The sequence below is a fragment of the Lupinus angustifolius genome, chromosome LG15 (genome assembly GCF_001865875.1).
Source record: "Lupinus angustifolius cultivar Tanjil chromosome LG15, LupAngTanjil_v1.0, whole genome shotgun sequence".
Lineage (NCBI taxonomy): Eukaryota > Viridiplantae > Streptophyta > Magnoliopsida > Fabales > Fabaceae > Lupinus > Lupinus angustifolius.
The window spans coordinates 13,696,190-13,715,676 of record NC_032023.1 but is presented as its reverse complement, the minus strand read 5'-3'; the positions used below and the strand labels follow the sequence as shown (position 1 = coordinate 13,715,676).

The 19,487-nt window shown below is 33.0% G+C and overlaps 2 protein-coding genes across 2 annotated transcripts; both read right to left on the bottom strand.

The window, feature by feature from the left end:
- On the bottom strand, window positions 3,424–4,011 carry LOC109327713. The gene has a single exon (XM_019560877.1). It carries the CDS (start codon window positions 4,009–4,011, stop codon window positions 3,424–3,426), a length of 588 nt encoding a protein of 195 aa, XP_019416422.1.
- On the bottom strand, window positions 14,738–18,376 carry LOC109328288 (polyadenylate-binding protein-interacting protein 12-like). Its single transcript, XM_019561689.1, has 12 exons — window positions 18,239–18,376; window positions 18,032–18,080; window positions 17,360–17,937; window positions 17,031–17,141; window positions 16,884–16,928; window positions 16,712–16,784; window positions 16,519–16,631; window positions 16,340–16,399; window positions 16,165–16,212; window positions 15,997–16,065; window positions 15,670–15,731; window positions 14,738–15,257 (listed from the first exon to the last, which is right to left on the bottom strand). Exons 3-12 carry the CDS (start codon window positions 17,870–17,872, stop codon window positions 15,200–15,202), a joined length of 1,152 nt encoding a protein of 383 aa, XP_019417234.1. The 5' UTR covers window positions 17,873–17,937; window positions 18,032–18,080; window positions 18,239–18,376; the 3' UTR covers window positions 14,738–15,199.

Genomic DNA, 19,487 nt, shown 5'->3' with positions numbered 1-19,487 from the left:
ATAGGAAGAGAGGAATTAGAAGCAGCAGGTTTGAGATGCAGGCCAAGATGAAGAGTGCCTTGTAGATATCTTAGGATCCTCGTGACAGCAACCCAATGTTGTTCCAGAGGATTGCTCATGAATTGGCATACCATGTTAACACTATAAGCCAAGTCAAGTCTTGTAATAGTGGCATATTGAAGAGCTCCAACTATTGACTTGTACATAGTAGGGTTATCAAAGGCTCTTGAGTCTGTTTTAGTAAGCCTACAAGTGGTTGCCATAGGAGTGATACTAGGCTTGGCATATTCCATAGAAGCTTTGCTGAGCAGGTCTATGATGTATTTAGTTTGAGTGAGAAACAGAGAACCATCCCTGATATGTTTAACTTCAATGCCTAGAAAATAGTCCAAGTTACCTAGTTTCTTAATAGCAAAGGCAGTGCTGAGTTTGTCCACAAGGGCAGAGATTTTTGAGGCTGAAGTACCAGTGATGATGATGTCATCAACATAGACTAGAACAAACAATTGGTAGGTATTGGTGAGTGAGATAAATAGAGAATTATCACATTTGTTAGTCTGAAATCCTAAATGAAGGATAGTGCTCTTGAATTTCTCAAACCATTGCCTAGGAGCTTGTTTGAGACCATATAAGGCCTTGTGTAACTTGCACACAGTGTTCTTGTCACCATTATGAAAACCAATAGGTTGAGTCCTATATACCTCCTCATGAAGAGCACCATTTAGGAAAGCATTGTTGATGTCTAGTTGTTGAATGGACCAACCATAAGTGACAACTAGGGTGAGGAGAATTTTGATAGTGATAGGTTTGATGACATGGGAAAATGTCTCACTGTAGTCAACTCCAGGAATTTGATGAAATCCCTTTGCAACAAGCCTGGCTTTGTACTTGGCAATGGAACCATCAGGATTTTCCTTAACCATAAATACCCATTTGCATCCAATGGCCTTCTTATGTGGAGGTAAGGCACCTAGAGACCAAGTGCCTAGCTTTTGCAGTGGCTGCCTTCCAAACTGGATTGAGAAGAGCCTTTTTAGGAGTAGAAGGTTCAGTGTGAGCCAAGAAGAGGCTTGTAAGACTGGGTAGAATAGACTTACTGGTGCCATCCTTAGATCTGGTTGTCATAGGATGAGAATGAAGAGGTGGAGGTAGTGAAGTAAAGGAGGAAGGACTGGATACAATGGTTGAGGGTAAGTCAGAGGAGGGTGAAGTAACAGGGTTATTGCTAGAGTGGGTAAAGTCAGTAGTAGGGTGTAGGGTAGGTGATAAGGGAGGATTAGGTTGGGTATATGAGGTTACTGAATGAGTAGGATTTGATGCTAATTGAGTAGGATGTGTTAGTACAAGGTTGGTATGAGAGGTATGGATGTGGTTAGGTAAATGAGTTAGAGAGGGTGACAAATGATCAGTAATGATGGGAGAGCCAGGTATGGAACTGTTTTTGAAGGGAAAAGTTGATTCATTGAATTTAACATCCTTGGATAGACATTTGTATCCTTTGTGCATGGATGAATACCCTAAGAAGGTACATTCAGTGGACTTGTAGTCAAGCTTGTGAGTGTTGTATGGTCTGAGTAGAGGGAAACAAACACATCCAAAGACTCTTAAAGCTGTATAATCTGGAGCAGATCCAAATAGGTGGAAGTGAGGTGATTTATTGTTGAGGGTGGCAGAGGGTAGTTTGTTGATGAGGTACACAACTGTGGTGAAGGCATATTCCCAGAATGATTGAGGTAGGCCAGCATGAGCTAATAAAGTCAGGCATGTTTCAACATATGTCTATGTTTTCTTTCCACCGTGCCATGTTGATGATGAGTGTGGGGGCAAGACAGTCTGTGGAGGATGCCTAGGGTGGATAGGTAGTTAGTGAATGGTCTGAATTCTCCCCCTCCATCAGTTTGAACAGCCTTGATGTGTTTGTTAAACTGAGTGAGAACCAGTTTGGTAAAAATTTTGAAGATGGTAAGGGTTTCAGATTTTTGTTTAAGTAAAAATATCCAAGTATATTTGGTTTTGGCATCTACAATAGAGAGATAGTATTTAAAACCAGACTTAGAGATTACTGGTGAGGGGGCCCATAGGTCTAAGTAAAGTAAATCAAACACATTAGAATAAGAGGTGATGGAGGTAGGAGAGTGAAGTCTATGAGACTTGCCATAACAACATGCATTGCAAAAATCAGGAACAATTTTATTTGAATGAGAAATATTACAAGTAGAAAGGACGGTGTTTACAACAGAGGTGTGAGCATGTCCTAAACGACAATGCCACAAGAAATCAGTAGAAAAATGCCTAGAAGTAGGACTATCTAATACATGGGACTTGAACTATCCAGTGGAGTAGGAATTGAGGCACAGCAGGCTGTCTTTTTTGGAAACAGGTTCTGGAAGACATAGAGACCCTCATAGGTAAGGGAGCCTTTGAGGAGAATAGTATTAGAACTCTGTGATTTGACAAAACAGTCATTAGGATGAAACTCAAAGTAACAGTTATTATCTTTAGCAAATTGGGAGACACTGATTAGGTTTTTAGTAATAGTAGGCACAAGAAGAAGATTATGTAAAGATAAAGACAGATGAGGGTGTCAAGGAGAGGGGAAAGTGCTTGTTCCACTGCAAGAAATAGGTTCTTTTGTGCCATTACCCATGTAAAGGTGTTCAGGTCCAAACTGTTCTGCTGTTTGATGAACCAGGGTAGGATATGAGGTGATGTGGTTGATGGCACCTGAATCTGGAAACCATAAAGAGTGCTTAGTATCTGATGCTCCAGTGCTGACATTCATAGCATAGGGTGGGTAGGTTGATATGTGAGGATAGTGAGGCCTAAGGAATGTGTAGGGATGCATAGTTGGTCTAAGATTAGGCATAGGAGTGTGGTGGTAGGGGTAATATGGTGTGGTGTTAAGAGAATAATTTTGGCCATTGTGGGAAGTGGTGGGTCTGTAGGAATTATGGCCAGGTCTTGGTCCCTTGGATAAGTGAGAGGGAAGGTAGGGTTGGGGTAGGCAGGGTAAGGGTTGAGAATGTTTTAGGGTGCAAAATAGCACCAAGCTATATCATGACCAGGTCTGTTGCAGTGAGTACATAAGAAGCTACTGCCAAACCCATTTGAGGTTCTTGAGCCTCTACTGAATCTTGTGAATCTTCTGTTAGAACGACCCCCCCCCCCCTCTTGACCCATTAGAGAAAGAGTTAGGGATAGAGTCAAATCTATGGTTAGGAGGAGAAGTTGTTGGTGGAAAGTTGGGATTGAAGTGTGTAGGGGTTGAAGTAGAGTCACTGGATTGATGTGAGGTAGGGATAGTGGCAATATTGGCAGAAAGGGCATCAGAAACTGCTTTATGCTTATTCTTGATGAGTCTTGACTCAAAGGTCAAGAGAAATTGCTCAAGGTCATTAATGGAAGGTGGAGTAATCTAGCTTTCTATAGCAGTGATGATAAATCCTCACCCAATCCATCAAGAACATAGTCTATGTGTTCAGTAGTTGAGATAGGTGTGCCAATAGAGGCTAGAGAGTCAGTGATGCATTTGATGCTTGAGAAGTATTCTGAGATGGTGTTGTTGCCTTGAGAAATGTTGCGCAGTTGAGCCCTTAGTTGTCTGCTTCTAGCCTTTGTGTGGACATTGCAGAAAGAGTGAAGTTCATCCCATAATTGAGAGGATGAGGTGCAGCCAATGACTCTTGTGTGAAGAGATTCAGAGATGGAATTAAGAATCCAAGCAAACACAGTTTGGTCTTGTTCCTCCCAGCTGAGATAATAGGGGTTAATGTGATGGTGAGTGCAGTCAAATTCAGATAGGTATTTTGGTGGAATTTCAGTAGGATGAATGAATCTAATGGCCCTGTTTGACTTGAGAACAGAGACCATGAATTGGCACCAAGTGAGGTAGTTTTTCTCACTAAGTTTGGTAGAGGGAATAGGAAGAGAGAGAGAGGGAGAAACTGCTCGAATTGGAGGAGCAGAGGAATGGGAAGGTGGTGGTGATGAAGGATCAGTGGCAGTGGCCATAAGGGCGATTGATACCATGTAAAAAGATAAAAAGATGAATATGTTTCAAAACTTTATTGATGAAAACTTGATTGAATTACAAAAAGAAGACTTATCTCTTTAAATAAGAGATAGCAAAAAACAGAAAGAGGAAATCAGTAACTAACATAAGTTAGTTACTGAAATAACAACCTAACAACTAATTAGGCATGTGATAAATTGGGTTATTGAGCATGTGACTAATAACCCAATTTACTCAGCATAGGAAATATAAGAATAACTAATTGTTATTCTCTAATAGCTACTAAGAGTGGTTATAAAAAAATTTCACAAATTCACCTTTTTAAAATTGCTTATCAAAAAAACACTTTTTAAAAGTGTTTGTTAAGAAAAATATTTTTTAAAATTGATATTTAAAAATACTTTATTAAATAATATTATTTAAAAGAATTTTTTTCTTTAAATTGCTTTATTAAAATGTTTTGTTTAAATTAAAAAAAAAAGTGGTTGGATATCCATCCATCCAATCCATTAAAATGGATACATGGGTATAATGGATGGATTGAAATCCCTTGGATATGGATGGATTAGACAATTTAAAAATGTGATATAATGGATTGATGGATAGTTTTCCATCCATCCATTAGGATCCAAATCCAAACTCATCCAATTGTCACCCCTACTTATAAATAGGGGTTATGGTCCCCAAATGTAGATACAACAAAATCAACTATATTCTCTTTATCTCATTGGAAGAGGAACTAAAGACTAAGGATGGTCTAGAATTGGAAGGTCAAATAACCTTCATGTTCTACTATGAACATGCACTTACACACGAAGACAAATGATATTGTGTTAATGGATACATGATGAAGGATGACATAACTGACATTTACCATATTCTCTATGAATACATTAAGGTATGCTTCCGATCTAGTTTTATATTCATTTCTCGATGATTTGACATGAAAGATCTTGGCTACATAAAATGATATAATTCATCATCTTTAGTAGGTATGTATTATGTATTTTTAAGTATATAAAGTCTCTCCCACAATTAAAGTTTCTATAATAAAGATTTTTCTTATAATGGGTATCAGAGTCACTTTCATATTATTTCACTGAGAAATGAGGTTTTGAGTTATCATGTAATCATTTTGAGAATATGGTTTAATTATGTTTCTAGTAATTCATCATTTTATAAAGATAACATATTAAGATTAAATATGTTCTAGTTGTTTGTGAGAATCTTTATTTTGCACCATGAAAACATATTCTATTTAATTTAGTATCATTTTGTATGAATTTTAGTTTTGATTCAAGTTGTCACAAGGTTTGTTAAACTCTATTTGTTGTATGCATTTCTTAAAATGCTACTATTTTGGGCAAGTTGAATACATTAGGAAAATTGTTATTCCATTGGTTAGGTTTTAAATTCATTATTCCAACCAGTATTAATTCAGAATTAGAACCACTAATGAAATTACCAATGAATTTGTTGCATGGCTGTTCATGATATCTTGTTTTGGAATTTGGTGCTATATTTGGAATAATTTTTTTTTTGCCACAAGTATAGAACGATTCAACATTTCATAAGTGGTTTGGTATTATGTCTGAGAACACAATGTGTTTGGTTTAATACTAGTTGGTTGTATTATATTTCTTGAAATTAAATTAGTTTGAATACTCAAAGTATATTTTGGTTGCCCAAACATGACAACATTTTGCTCTGGGTACATTGTTTTGAAACTTAATATTTTGAAACACTTGGTCTTACACTGGTTGGAATATTCATATTAGAATGTACATTGCTTCTGGGTTTGGGATTCAACACCCATTGGTTGCAATGGTTGGTGATAGTGTTTCCTAATGCTGGTCCTGCATTCCACACGCATCAATTGCATTGTTTTGAAATATAAATTTGAAATAATGCTGGAATTAAGTATCAGTAATACTTGCTGTCAAACATTGCATTTGTTGGGGTGTATTGTTGAAAGTTGGGTGTAGTGGTTTGACGCTGCTATTTTAGTGTGAAGGTCTCCGGTTGAACACTTTTTTGAGTACATTGTTTTGGTATTTAATGTTTGAAGAGGTACAAATACATTTGTGGTTGTCAAAACAATATAACAGTTAGCCATTGGTTGCACTGTTTTGAGATATTCGTGTTAAAGTGTTGTTCTCTGGATCAATACCTCTGGTAGCATAATTTTGTTTTTTTTAAAACGTTTGGTATACGTGATGCTTTAGTTGCCAAAACTTTGCAACACTTGGTCATTAAGTGCACTGGTTTGTGATGGACCTGGTGGTCATGTTAACATGTTTAACATCTTTGATTGCCATTTCGAAACACAGAAGAAACTTAGCTTTCAAATATTTTGTTTTCTGAATAGCAGCAACTTATATCGTGTCCCTTGGTCTAATAGTTGATGCAATATAAAATGTATAATCATGCTTCTGGTCTTTTCTTTAAATCCCAGTTTTGTCATTTTCAATTAATTTTATAACTTGAAAATTTTGACAAAATAACTATTGCTATTAGAACTTGGAGTGGTAGGTGGCTGCAAAGGAGATTTTAACATCACAATTCAATCTCCAAAATATTTATTTATAGTTCCATATAAATAATATATATTTTGAATCAATTATTCAATCAAATTTAAATAAATAATTATCTTTTGGATTATAATTTTTTTTTGACATTTTAAGTGAATTTATTAATCAAGAAGTCACCAAAGTGACTATCTCTTGTGTAGATGTTCTTAATAAATGTTGAATGTTAGTGTGTATATGTATCCATGCGAATATTAATCGGCCCAAATGAAGTTGGCTGAATTATACACACACATGTGATGGTATAAATGTGATAGTCAAAAGGTTGTATATACAAATGATAAATCAATACAAAGAATAATTTATTATTTGAAACGTGCATTGTGATCAATGTTTGACCATTATAACAAAAGTTTCATTATGAATTGATATTGAATATCAAATCAATTGTATGTTTGTAGTTTTATGCGAATAGTGATCGACCCAAAGGAAGATTACCATTTGGCCAAAAGTACAAATATACTTGTGGTAATAAATATGTGATAATCATATAACTTTCCAAGTGAATAGTAAGTCGGTTCAAAGAAAGACTTAGTATTTGACAAGACTGATTATCAATATTTAAGAACTACGTTGAGTGTATCGTTTGCAAGTTAATATTTTTGTCGAAAGACTGAATATTAGTGTTGTAATAGGTAACTCGTAGTGTGCCCCTACCATTATTTTAAGTTAAGGTTTAAAGTTGATTGTGAGTTTAATTGCAAGAATAATTGTAACTTGTTTTGTTCTTTGTTCTATTGACTTCTCTGCTTTTATAATGTATGCACATACCTATTTTACGATCTTCCTAAATTACACAAACTTTAAGAATTAAGAAGAGAATATTGTGTTTGTTCTCAAATGCATGGATCTAGACCTTGCACTTTAGAAATGAACAACTCATTAATTTTAAGGAAGTTCCATTAAGGATAAAGGGAACATGAGGAATGAGAATGTTCAAATAGCATGAGTCTTATATTAATTATATAGGCATGTGAAATGTTTTAGGAAGGAATTTTAAAGTGGACAATATACAGTAGATTCCTTATGCATTGACTAAGTGAGTCTAATGTATATATAAAGTTGTGCACATAAGACGTTGTGTATTTGGTATTTCGTTATAATGCATATACTTACAAAAAAAACAAAGAAATTATGTTCTCACAACATAAAGTGATTCAAATAGAGATCATTAAGTATGATTATTTAGTCTTGTTAGATGAAATACAGTTGAAAATCCATGTAAGCTTATATCTACCTATTACATAGATGATGAGCTATTTCGGAAAGTGCTAAGCATGCACTTATTATAGCTTCATCTATTATGATAGTGATTTTCATAGTTTATTATGAGATATCTAATTATGAGATATAGATATACATTTGTCACTTGGCTGCTGATTTGGATATATTGAAATACCATTAAAGTTCTATTGTGACAAAAGGTTAGCATTGCAATATTGGTTTAAGGAAACAGTTCAGAGTGGTCTAATGTCTATAGAGCATATGTTGGGGATGTTTGAAATATGTTATTTTATGAAGTCTCACATTGCCTAGCATTAGAATAAGTAGAATATCAGGACTCATGTCACTTGTTGTAATGTGCACCAGATATAAACACCTCATGGGCAGGTGGGCCCATGAGTGTGCTAGAGTTTGTAATCTTTATTCCCTAATAATATCTTGGTAGTCGCTCAATGTTCCCGGGGATGTAGGCACAATTGGTCGAACCCCGTTAACAAATTTTCTTGTTTCTTCTCTTCTATTTATCCTATGCCTTTATTTGATTGTTTGTGGCCAACGCTGCACAACGATCGCTTCCGCTGCACCAATAATTGGTATCAGAGCCAATTGGTAGATGACTCTTAATCCATATAGTAGATAATGGCTAAAGAGGGTGAAGGTGTGATGGCGGCAAAAATAAAGTAGATGAGTTGAAGGAGAAGAAAACATGGCGAAACTGTTGTGGGGCGATGTATGTGTTGATCCAAAACCTCATAAGTTCATGTATTGGGTTAGGATCAAGGTGGAGATAGGGACTCGTGTGTTGAGTTTGACCCAGAGACAGATGCTAAAAATATCTTTCTAGATTTTGAGAGAATATTCTCATTTGAGATGAGTAGTGAAATATACTAATGGCGTGTGTGAGACGTCATAGTGAATGAAGTTAATTGTTAGCACAGATCAACAAAAGCGTAGAGGCATTAACTGACTATGATGTAAGGTGTAACATGGGGCATTGGCTTTGATGCAAGTTGTAACACGAGCATTGATAGAGATGCAGGGGTGTGACATGGACATTGGCTTGGATGCAAGGATGTGACACAGATATTAGTTCGCATTGACGCAAGGTGTGTGTTGTGGGTATACTCCTTATGGTGGAGTATGATAGTTCTTTTGAACTAAGATTGTCGGAGTAGACAATGGTGGTAGCGGTTGAGGCTTTCCAAGGAAACTTCAAGGTTCAGTTTGACTGAGTATTGAAGAGGACGATTGTTGGTAAACTTTTGTGTAGAGGTTCCAATATATCGAAAGACTTCCCAGCAATAGGTGGCTAGGTGGCGTGTTCCATTTGATAGTGGTACGGGAAGCTGCACTACAAGTTTGGAGAGCTAGGCTCTTCTTGGTAACATCGTCAAATAGACGAATTAAACATTGTTCAATGTTTAATTCTCTTTAACTGCTCCACCTTGCTCAATGTTTAAAGAGAATTAAACATTGAGCAAGGTGGAGTCATATATTCGCTAAGATGAAGATTATGGTGTAGATTTCCTAAAGAGCGAGATATTCGTCTATTTCAATCGAGGTGGAGATTGTTGGAGATGTTTGAAATATGTTATTATATGAAGTCCCACATTGCATAGCATTAGAATAAAGTAGAATATCAGTGTTATATATTGAACTCAAGTCCCTTGTTATAATGTGCATCAGATACAAGCACCAAATAGAAACACCTCATAGGCACGTGGGCCCATGAGTGTGCTAGGGTTTGTAATCCTTATTCTCTAATAATATCTTGGTAGCCGCTCAGCGCTCCTAGGGACGTAGGCACAATTGGCCGAACCTCGTTAACAAATTTTCTTGTTTCTTCTCTTCTATTTATTCTATGTCTTTATTTGATTGCTTGTGGCCAACGCTGCGCAACGATCGCTTCTGCTACACCAACATCATATTAACATAAACTCCAAGTTGCATATCTGTTCATTAAAAGTTTATCATCTAAGGCTTTTCACAAGTATATTGCTCATATGAGTAATATATCATTTGATGATATTTTGGTTCAGTGAGAGTTTCTATATAGGTGTTCTTTCAGTGTAGATATAAAGATCAATAAAGTTTTTCTGCAGAATAAGGTTTATGGTTCAGTTTCACTCTGGAGTTTATTTATGGGATCTCACTAAAGTAGATGAAGACTAGTTGAAATTCGACATGTATAGATCACCTTCATATGATTTTTATGATACACATTTATGATTGATCTAATGTCATTCAGTTGTGTTAATATTAGTGATAATTGATTGATTTAGTTATGATTGATATAACGAAAGCCGATTTGGTTCTATATATTGTTAAAATTATTGGATGATATAAGGATATGTCTAAGGTTTATAATGACGTAATTTCAAGCTCATAAAGTCTAACACAATTTGTTGTACAATTACATATGTGATCAGTGGGAGATTGTAAGAAATTTTAGGTCACATATGTAATGTTTAAATGTGTTTAATGTCATTATTTTATGTAGCCAAATTAAAATGGTCTAATTCATGTAAGGTATATGGCTATAGACATAATTGTCATGAAAATTATTGTGTAGATACCTAAGTCTTATTTCTATTTTTATGATGGACAAAAATAAGAAATAAAAAAATTCAAAAGGCATCACCCTTCATGAAAGGGAATGCATGTCTTATATATATGAGTTATGATCCCCAATTGTAGACACAACAAAATCAACTATATTCTCTTCATCCCATTGGAAGAGGAACTAAAGACTAAGGGTGGTCTAGAATTGGAAGATCAAATAATCTTCATGTTCTACTATGAACATGCACTTGTACACAAAGACAAGGGATATTGTGTTAATAGATACATGATGAAGGATGACATAAAGGATATTTACCATATTCTCTATGAATACATTAAGGTACGCTTCTGATCTAGTTTTATATTCATTTCTCAATGATTTGACATGAAAGATCTTGGCTACATATGATGATATTGTTCATCATCTCTAGTATGTATATATTATGTATTTTTAAGTATATAAAGTCTCTCCCACCAATTAAAGATTTTTCTTAAAGTAAGTACTTGGATTTTGAGAATTTAATGGAGTTTGTGACTCTTGGTATGAATCAGAACTCGAGGAATTTTCCATTGGTATTAGAAGAAACTTGCAACTCTAGAACTCAAAAAGTTGAGATCTCATGTAGAAGTAAAGAAGCTCAATCAGAATCTCAATTGGCTGGAGGAATTGTTTTATTCGCAATGGTAATGGAACATACAAGATGAAAACTCTACTACCATAAAGCAATTTGTGAAATGCATTTTTTGTTATTTGAACAATGAAGTCAAGCTTTGATTTTTATAAAAGTGTTGATCACTTCCTTTGTTTGCTATTTTCAGAATAACTTCCTAATTGTTTTAATTGAAAACAGTTAACCAAAAGAAAACAAAAAAAGGGAAAACGTAAAGAATAAGTAATTACTCAAGTAGCCTATTCATTGAAATAGTCCTAACCAATTTTAAAACTCTTTTAGCTATCAATATAACGTTGGTTCATTAGGGTAAAGTCCCATTGAATTCTTAGATAAGCCAAAAAATTAAACATTTTACCTTTCTTAAGAGAAATTAGTTCTTTAGTCCTAAAGTGAATGAATACCTTCATTATATCAACAAAAAAAAACTTCTTGCACTACTTTCTTGTTATCATCTAATAATATTAATTAGATAGGCATGCCATTAAAGAGGAAATGACACATTTATAATCAGAGCAAATTACACTAATATTTTCTGAATTTTAGTAAAATTATACAAATTACTTACACTGACTACCCATATAAGAGAAATACGTGTGATTTTTAAACAAAAAAATGTGATAAGTGTAATTAAGTTAAACAAAATATGGTATATTGTGGAAACGAATATAAATAGTATACGAGTTAATATATTTTCGTCATTTTTTGTTCGTTACAATATATTATAAGAGTGATTTAAACAATATATATTTAGAATTATTGATGCATTTTGTAATTAATCAAATAGAATAAAATATCTCCTTACACCATGAGATAATTTATCTCATTAAATCTACTCATTTTTTACATGTGTTTTCTTTCTCTTTCCCCTAGAAGTTTTCGTTTAAAATATATTATAAAAATAAAAAATAATACACATGTCAAACAATTAGTGGATTTAAGAAGATAAATTATCTCCTGATATAAGGAGATAATTTATTCTCTTAATAAAAAATAATGAAAAGTATTGACTCATATACTATTTGCACATGTTTACATATCATATTGTGTTTAACGTAATTACACTTATGATCATTTTTTGTTTAAAAGATCAAACTTATTTCTCATACATGGGTAGTAAGTGTAATATATGTATAAAAATCAAGGATTGTTTATATGTGTAAAAAAATAATAAGTGATTTGTGTAATAATTCCACTAAAACTCATGAGTGTGAGGGTAATTTACTTTTATAATAAAAATATGAATCATAGTTTTGTAAAAATATATGTTATTGTTGTGGCATTCAATGAAAATAACCATATCCAACTAATCCATTAATTAATATCAAAATATTCAAAATGTTTTAAAAATAAAAAGAGAAAAAATGTATTTATTGTTAGTTGAAGAGTTTTTTCCATTATCATTATTATGTCATCTATAATTTATATTTAATTTTGATTGACTCGTAATATAAATGAATAGTCTAGTAAGTGTATATAAATATTTATACTAAGACATATTACATATACTCTTATAAAAATACAAGAGGTTATATATTTCGTTGGGTTCCATGAAGAAGGAAGAGACTAATTAAAACATGGCTCCTAAGATTTAAAGCTTTTACTTTCTACGGTAGAGTTAAACATTACCTTCATACCTTGGAACCATATCTTTCTTATTCCATTTAAAGAGCACGATAAATGATCCCATTCACAATCCAGCCATGCCCTTGACTCCCAAGGTTCATGGAGCAAAAATTAATAATATCCAATTTGTCCATTATAAAAAAAGAAGAGGAAAAAAATGTATATATGAATGATGTATGAATTTTATACACTATTAATGCATCATTCATTATATATTTTAATCATTAATAGCTCTTAACAAAAGTAATACAAATAAATAGTAAATAACATATTGATTGTCTATAATAGTACATAGATATTACACTAAAAAAGTTTATGTAATGTTGTAACAAATCTTCTATTTCACATTTTATGTCACTTCATATGTCATAAAATATAGTTAGCTTGAAAAATATATTATTTAAATTAAAATTTTAATTATTAACTATTTTTCTAATCAATCATATCTCATCATTACATATGAATTGACATAATATTATGGGAGAATATGTGGTCCCATGGTATGTACACATTAAATTGTATCAAAAATAGTCATTTAAGTAAACTACAATTAAGGCAAAATCCAGTCCTATCCCCTTGTTATAGAAGGGAGAGAGAAAAGGAGATGTTGAAATCTTCAACAAAAGTAGAGCATGCATAATAAAAACACAAAGACTTCCCTAATTACTCTCCCTCAATTGAATTCTTCATATTTCCTCATTTACATTACCCTCCCTATCTTGCCGTTTTATGTAAAATGGTCGGTGATTTTTTTTACAAACGAACGAATTATAAAAAATTATGTAAAATTAAAATGGTCGGTGTGCTTCATTTTTATGGTGTTGTCCCAATTGCAAACAAATGAATTATGACGAGTAAATATTTATGTATCATCAATGATAAAGATTATCATTCACTATTCATTTGTATTATTTTTCTTGAAAAGACAATGATAATTAAACATAAATAGTGATAAATGATGGTAATAGAATAATAATGTATAAAATTCATACTTATCAGTGCATACTTTCCTCTCAATAAAGATTTTAATAGCTTGCTTGTAAATTATACATTAATCACTCTATTTCCAAATAAAAAAGAGTTTAATTTTAAAGGTGAATTATTTTAATTCGTCAAATCCTTGTAATATGTACTGAGAAAAAAATATTTAACACTTAGGATCCATCACCATTAACTAATATTCAACTGATACCCACCAAAAATTAATTACTTTATTATTAAAAATCATAAAAACAAGAACGATTATCTCATAAAATGTTGCAGTGATATGCCTATTGTTTTGCTATAAGTCTAATGGCAATGATTTCTTTTTGGCCTAATTTAACTAGGATGGCAAAAAAAAAAACCAACCTGTAGATACCCATAGAAATATATGCAATGGGTACCCGCAATAATAGTTTATTGGAATAAGTGAGTTTTGTGATACCTACTCTATAGGTACCGTAAATTTATATATTTAGTTTTTTAGTAAAAAATTTATATATATTTATTATTATTATTTTGGTTTCCCACAGGTATCTTCGCACTAGAGACAATCTTGTCCGAGCCAAGAACATTCACAGGTACGTGGGGCTAACTCTCCCAGCAGATACCTATGATCATAAATTTATCATACAAATATCATATTATTCTTGTGACAATTATTTTTACATATTCATTATTACAAATTATATAAAATATAATTAAAATTAAAAACACGTTAAGTACCGGCAAATACCTACTACCCACACAGATACCCACAAATATTGCGGGTTTGGACACGGGAAAACATTACCTACAACTCTCTGCGCCCGTTACCATCCCTAAATTTAACATTATGACCAATTTAACAAACAAATAAATTTTAAATAATAATTAAGATAAAAACATCTCATAATACTTGCAAAGGTATAAAGTTTACCAACTCCCTCGTATTGGCAGGGCTGTGATCTAAGATAAGAAAAAAATTACTATGAAAAAACCATTTTACCAAAATAATAATAAATGTTTTTTAGAGGAAAAAAACCAAAAAAATAGGAAAAGAACAGCAAGGTTTTAACATTAATAGAAGTATGTTAACTCAATATAAAATCGAATTAAATATCACAATAGTGGACGAAATTAATTCCGAATAACAGAATAAGGGTATCCAAGTCAAATATCAAAATTTAAGATAAGAACAAGTATTCCAAAACCAACACTCCTCTAGTGCATGTACCATATAGTGCATATGTACAACACAACCACCTCTCATTTGATCAGAACCATAGTTTCCTACGTAAACATATCTGTAATGTAACACCTGCTTTTCATGGCATTCACGTGTCCATTGAGGTTGATGGATAATCTGCATGCTTTGAAAAGGATGAAACTTCCGGTACTAAACTGTGTCGTACGAAGATTTGGATAAAGAAAAGGGGGAAAAAAGCACTTTTTTAAGAAGTTTAAGAGTACAGATCATTTGGGGTGTAGAGGAAGTAAAAAACAAAGTCACATTAATTATATGTAACTTATAATTAACATTAAAAGATGAGATTTCAGTGCATAGGACCACGAGGTACGCGAGACCGAACTGGTGTCTTGGATGGACTAACCCTGCATAAGGTAGATAAGAATGGTTTAGCATACATTAAAAGTGTTGCCCAAGTGGTGAGAACCTTGTGTGATTCATTAGCTTAATTTGTATTCAAACTAGCTTATAATTTAAAAACAGCTTAAATATGTCTTTAGTCTCTGCAAAATAATAATTTTGTTGATTTTAAGTTGATTTCGATTTTCGTCTCTACTGTCAATTGAAATCTGTTAAGTGTTGACATGACACCACAGAATGATGACATGTCGGCACTTAACAGGATTCAACTAATAGTGAAGACAAAAGTCGAAATGAACTAGGTAACAAGAATTTTATTTTCCAAGGATAAAACCTTAAGGACCCTACTTTACAAGACAATATTTAGGCCTATAAAAACTGTTTGAAAGAGCTTTTGAAGAAATAAGTCAATCCTACCTTATAGGCATTGAACCCAGAATCACACCACTACAGTTCAGAGCAGCAATTGCACTTTCAGCCTGCAAGCCAAAAAAAACAGATGATAAAATATATTTGGAGACAAAGGTGAATACTAGTTGACTTGTTAGAACAAAATATAATTCTTAAAATCAAAAGATTTGATCAATTTCAAATAGACAGAGAATTCAATGATTTAATTTTAACTGCATCAAAGCAGATGATATCTGTGAAACAAACAGTACCACTCAGTCTAATTGATTAAATTTCAGAAAAACAGAAAATATAGAATGAAATTAAGAAGGTTAAAAGTTAGTGAGTAATTACCACCGCAAACTCGACAAATGCAATTCGAGTGAAGTGCTGGTAATCCCCAAGAAGCCTCAAGCGTTGAACCTAGATGAATACACCAAAATAATGGAAAATGTCTCATAAGATGCTTACATTTAATCAACAATAAATGCTATATGCCTGGTGCCATAAAAAACTACAAACCTCTCCACAAATAGATTCAAAGAATTGTTTGACATCTGCTTGAGTAAGCTGCAGCAATAACAGGAAAAACACTTTTAAGAATTATGAGCCACATTGGCTGCAAAAAAAGGCATGGAAAAAGGACCAAGTGGTTTCCTCGAGCAGGATATAAGAAGAGGGGCCAGTCCTAAACTACCTTCTTGTCAAGATTAGTGCAATAAATTGTTCTTGAGCACATCTCCCTTTCATCTTCAGACTGAGAAATATAGCACCATTACAAAGGTACGATGGAAGAGAAAGAGATACATTATTAGCTCACCCTGGTTAATCATGCTCTAAAGTATGTGATAGGCATTTTTAAGAAAAAAACATTACCCGGGGCAAATATGTTGGATTAACAGGTGCAATGGCAGTTTTCGAAGGCAGCACTCTCAATGGGTAATAACCAAGCATGGTTCCAGAAAGGCTCAAAGCAGCCCTTGCACCTTCTGCATGTATAACACTGTTAATACAGTGAAATGTCAAAAATTACAACATATGAAGAACATATATTCGGTGGCAACGGTACCCTCATCTGTAAACTCAACAAAAGCAAACCGAAGAATGGAATTAGGATCCCCACAAACACGGCAATCAACAACCTACAGCCACATAAAAAACGAACATTGCGTAACATTGTCCACCGTTAATATTTACTAAGAAGAAAACAGACATCATAAACAAAAGGAAACTGTTTTTACCTGCCCACAGTTAAGAAAGAGAGCTGCCAGCTGCTCTTCGGTAACCTAGATGCCAACAGAAAACAACAATCATTGAAATGAATACACATGGTAAGCATTGCAAGCTAGCTGAAATAAAGGAAACCACAAGACAACGAAAATTGGTACCAGCTGATCAATGTCAGACACATAAACAGTCCTCCTAACCATTTCTTCTCTTCTCTCCATATCTATTTTATTATTGACTCTTCGTTTCCCCTGGTTATAACCATTCTTCCTCTGCAACATCATTGTAAACGAAAAAAATCAAAGCTTCATACTAGCAACATGTAATTAGCCCGAAAATACTACAAACCACAACCCCCAGATAAATGCATAGCACATTATAATTTTTACACTTTAATTTATCTAAACAGTGCAAGCTAATTATCATAATTCAAAGGAACTCATTGGAATATAAACAAATTAAAAATATAAAAATAAATACTTATCCATACCCTTCTATTATTTTGTGCATTAACATTCCCATAATTATTGGGGAATAAGAAATTGTTAGGGTACACAAACCCTGCAGCACCAGGTCCAGCAAAGTAACCAAGATTGTTTGTTACTGAAGGGGGCACAAACTCCTTAGCCATGGGGTTCAACTTTGACAAAATTTCCTCCAAATCCCTCATATCCTTCTGGAAACTCTCATTCCCATTCTCCCCATTAACCCCACCATACCCATTATTGTTCACCACTATCTGCTGGGTCTGAACCCCATTTCCTTCAAACCCATTTCCCACCTGACCCATTTCAGCCTTGTAGTTACCGTTTGGAACTGGTACAGTCTTGGGAGCTAGATCATGGTGGTTGAACTCACCATTCAGATTCTGATCATCACCGTTGATGGAACCATTTATAGGTTTTGATTTCTCCACCTCAGCGGTTTCAGGTGAAACAACACAGTTGTCCAAATTTTGACTTGAAGAATCAATTTTGGTTCCAACATTCTCAGCAACCGCCATAATCAAAGAGAATCAAAAACCCACTTCCGTAGAGATAAAAAGTTTGAAACTTTTTTAAGATTTCGCTGTAAACCAATAAAAATATTCTGGGCATCAACATATTGAGATGATAAAAGAAAATCCAACAAAAAAAGACATGATCCGAGGTTAAGATCATACCTGGGTTTTTTGTCTACAAAAATTTCTTCGACATAAGATCAAACTAAACCTAAAGATTCAAAGGAACAGGAACTTAAAAATCAGTCAAAGAAAAAACATACTATATGAAAGATATAAACATAAGTAAGAAATCGGTGAAATGGAGAAGATTTTGTTATGATACAAATTTATTTAGTGGAGAAAATGAAGAAGATTTTGTTATCATACTCTTATTCTTTGGATCTTCCGTTTTCGCAGCACTGACTTTTTGGACCTTGTTGCTGAGAAGAACGTCACAAAGTTGATGTCTTGATTGTGATGATGAAATGAAAGTACCAAAGAAAAAATAAACATGCCACAGACCAATTATTTTTGTTGCATTCAATTTCCATAACTGCCCATTTACTCACAAATTTTATTGAGATTTTGCTTAACAATATTTCACATTTGACATCTTAGAATAATATTTATAATGTGAATATAAAGATGATTTATACATTGCTATATAATCTCTTATTCATTTAAAAAAAATCAAAAATAATTAAATATGAATTGTAGATGATAAAATATTAATGTATAAATCTTCTTATCTTTCAAGAAAATCTATTATTGATGTGCAAAAAATCATATATTGAGTTATAATGAATAAAGTATAATCAAATTACCAACAAAATGTTAGTCTTGTAGTATAAGACTCTATTAAATTTTTGAGATGACTAAAAGGTCATGAGTTTAATTTCAACAAACACACTTGTTGGAGAGACAGTCATACACCCCGAAATGAATTAGTTCTTAACCAAAAGGATGTATGTCATAATCTTAGTTATTGTATAAGATAAATTACCTCATTATATCGGGAAATAGTTAAAATATAAGTATATGAGAAACAAAACAGATAATTACCTTATAAATAAATTCTCGTTCAAGTGAGCCACTGATTATATATAATAGATAACAATTTATATGTACACAAGTTGCAAGAATTAAAAACATAAAATGAGCATAATATTTGTATAAATTATCTTATTTAAATTTTAATTCGTGCAATTCAAGTTGAGTAAACATCGATTTAATCAACTTCCAGCTAAGAATATAGGCTCGATGAAATTGAGTGAGTTTTTAGATAATCTAATTCTTAATAAATTGAGTTAAGTTAAAATAAATTTTAATAGACTAATTTCTACCATCTATACGCATTCCCCAGAAGAGATGTTAAAGTGGTTTTGTGGAGTAAATCTATAGGCATAAGATGTAGCTCAAAATAATTTAATGTTTTGTTTAGGCCTTTAGGGTCTTGTTAACCTATATATAATTTTATATATTATATAATGCATATTGAAAAATGGAATTAGTACTTCTTAGCTTATAAATATAAAATATTTTTTCAATGATCAAGTGAAGAAAATTTGAAGCATGTTTTTCTAAAAGAACAGATATATAGCTTAATAGCCAACAATTGAAACTAGTTCGTTTTAAA

What these genes read in the sequence shown, in the direction of transcription:
- LOC109327713 (XM_019560877.1), bottom strand. Translation starts at nt 4,011, where the DNA reads ATGGCCACTGCCACTGATCCTTCATCACCACCACCTTCCCATTCCTCT.
- LOC109328288 (XM_019561689.1), bottom strand. Translation starts at nt 17,872, where the DNA reads ATGGCGGTTGCTGAGAATGTTGGAACCAAAATTGATTCTTCAAGTCAA. An exon ending in ATCCAACATATTTGCCCCGG is followed by an intron (nt 16,400 to 16,518) that starts GTAATGTTTTTT and finishes TATATTTCTCAG; the next exon opens with TCTGAAGATGAAAGGGAGAT. An exon ending in CATTTGTCGAGTTTGCGGTG is followed by an intron (nt 15,732 to 15,996) that starts GTAATTACTCAC and finishes TTTGGCTTGCAG; the next exon opens with GCTGAAAGTGCAATTGCTGC.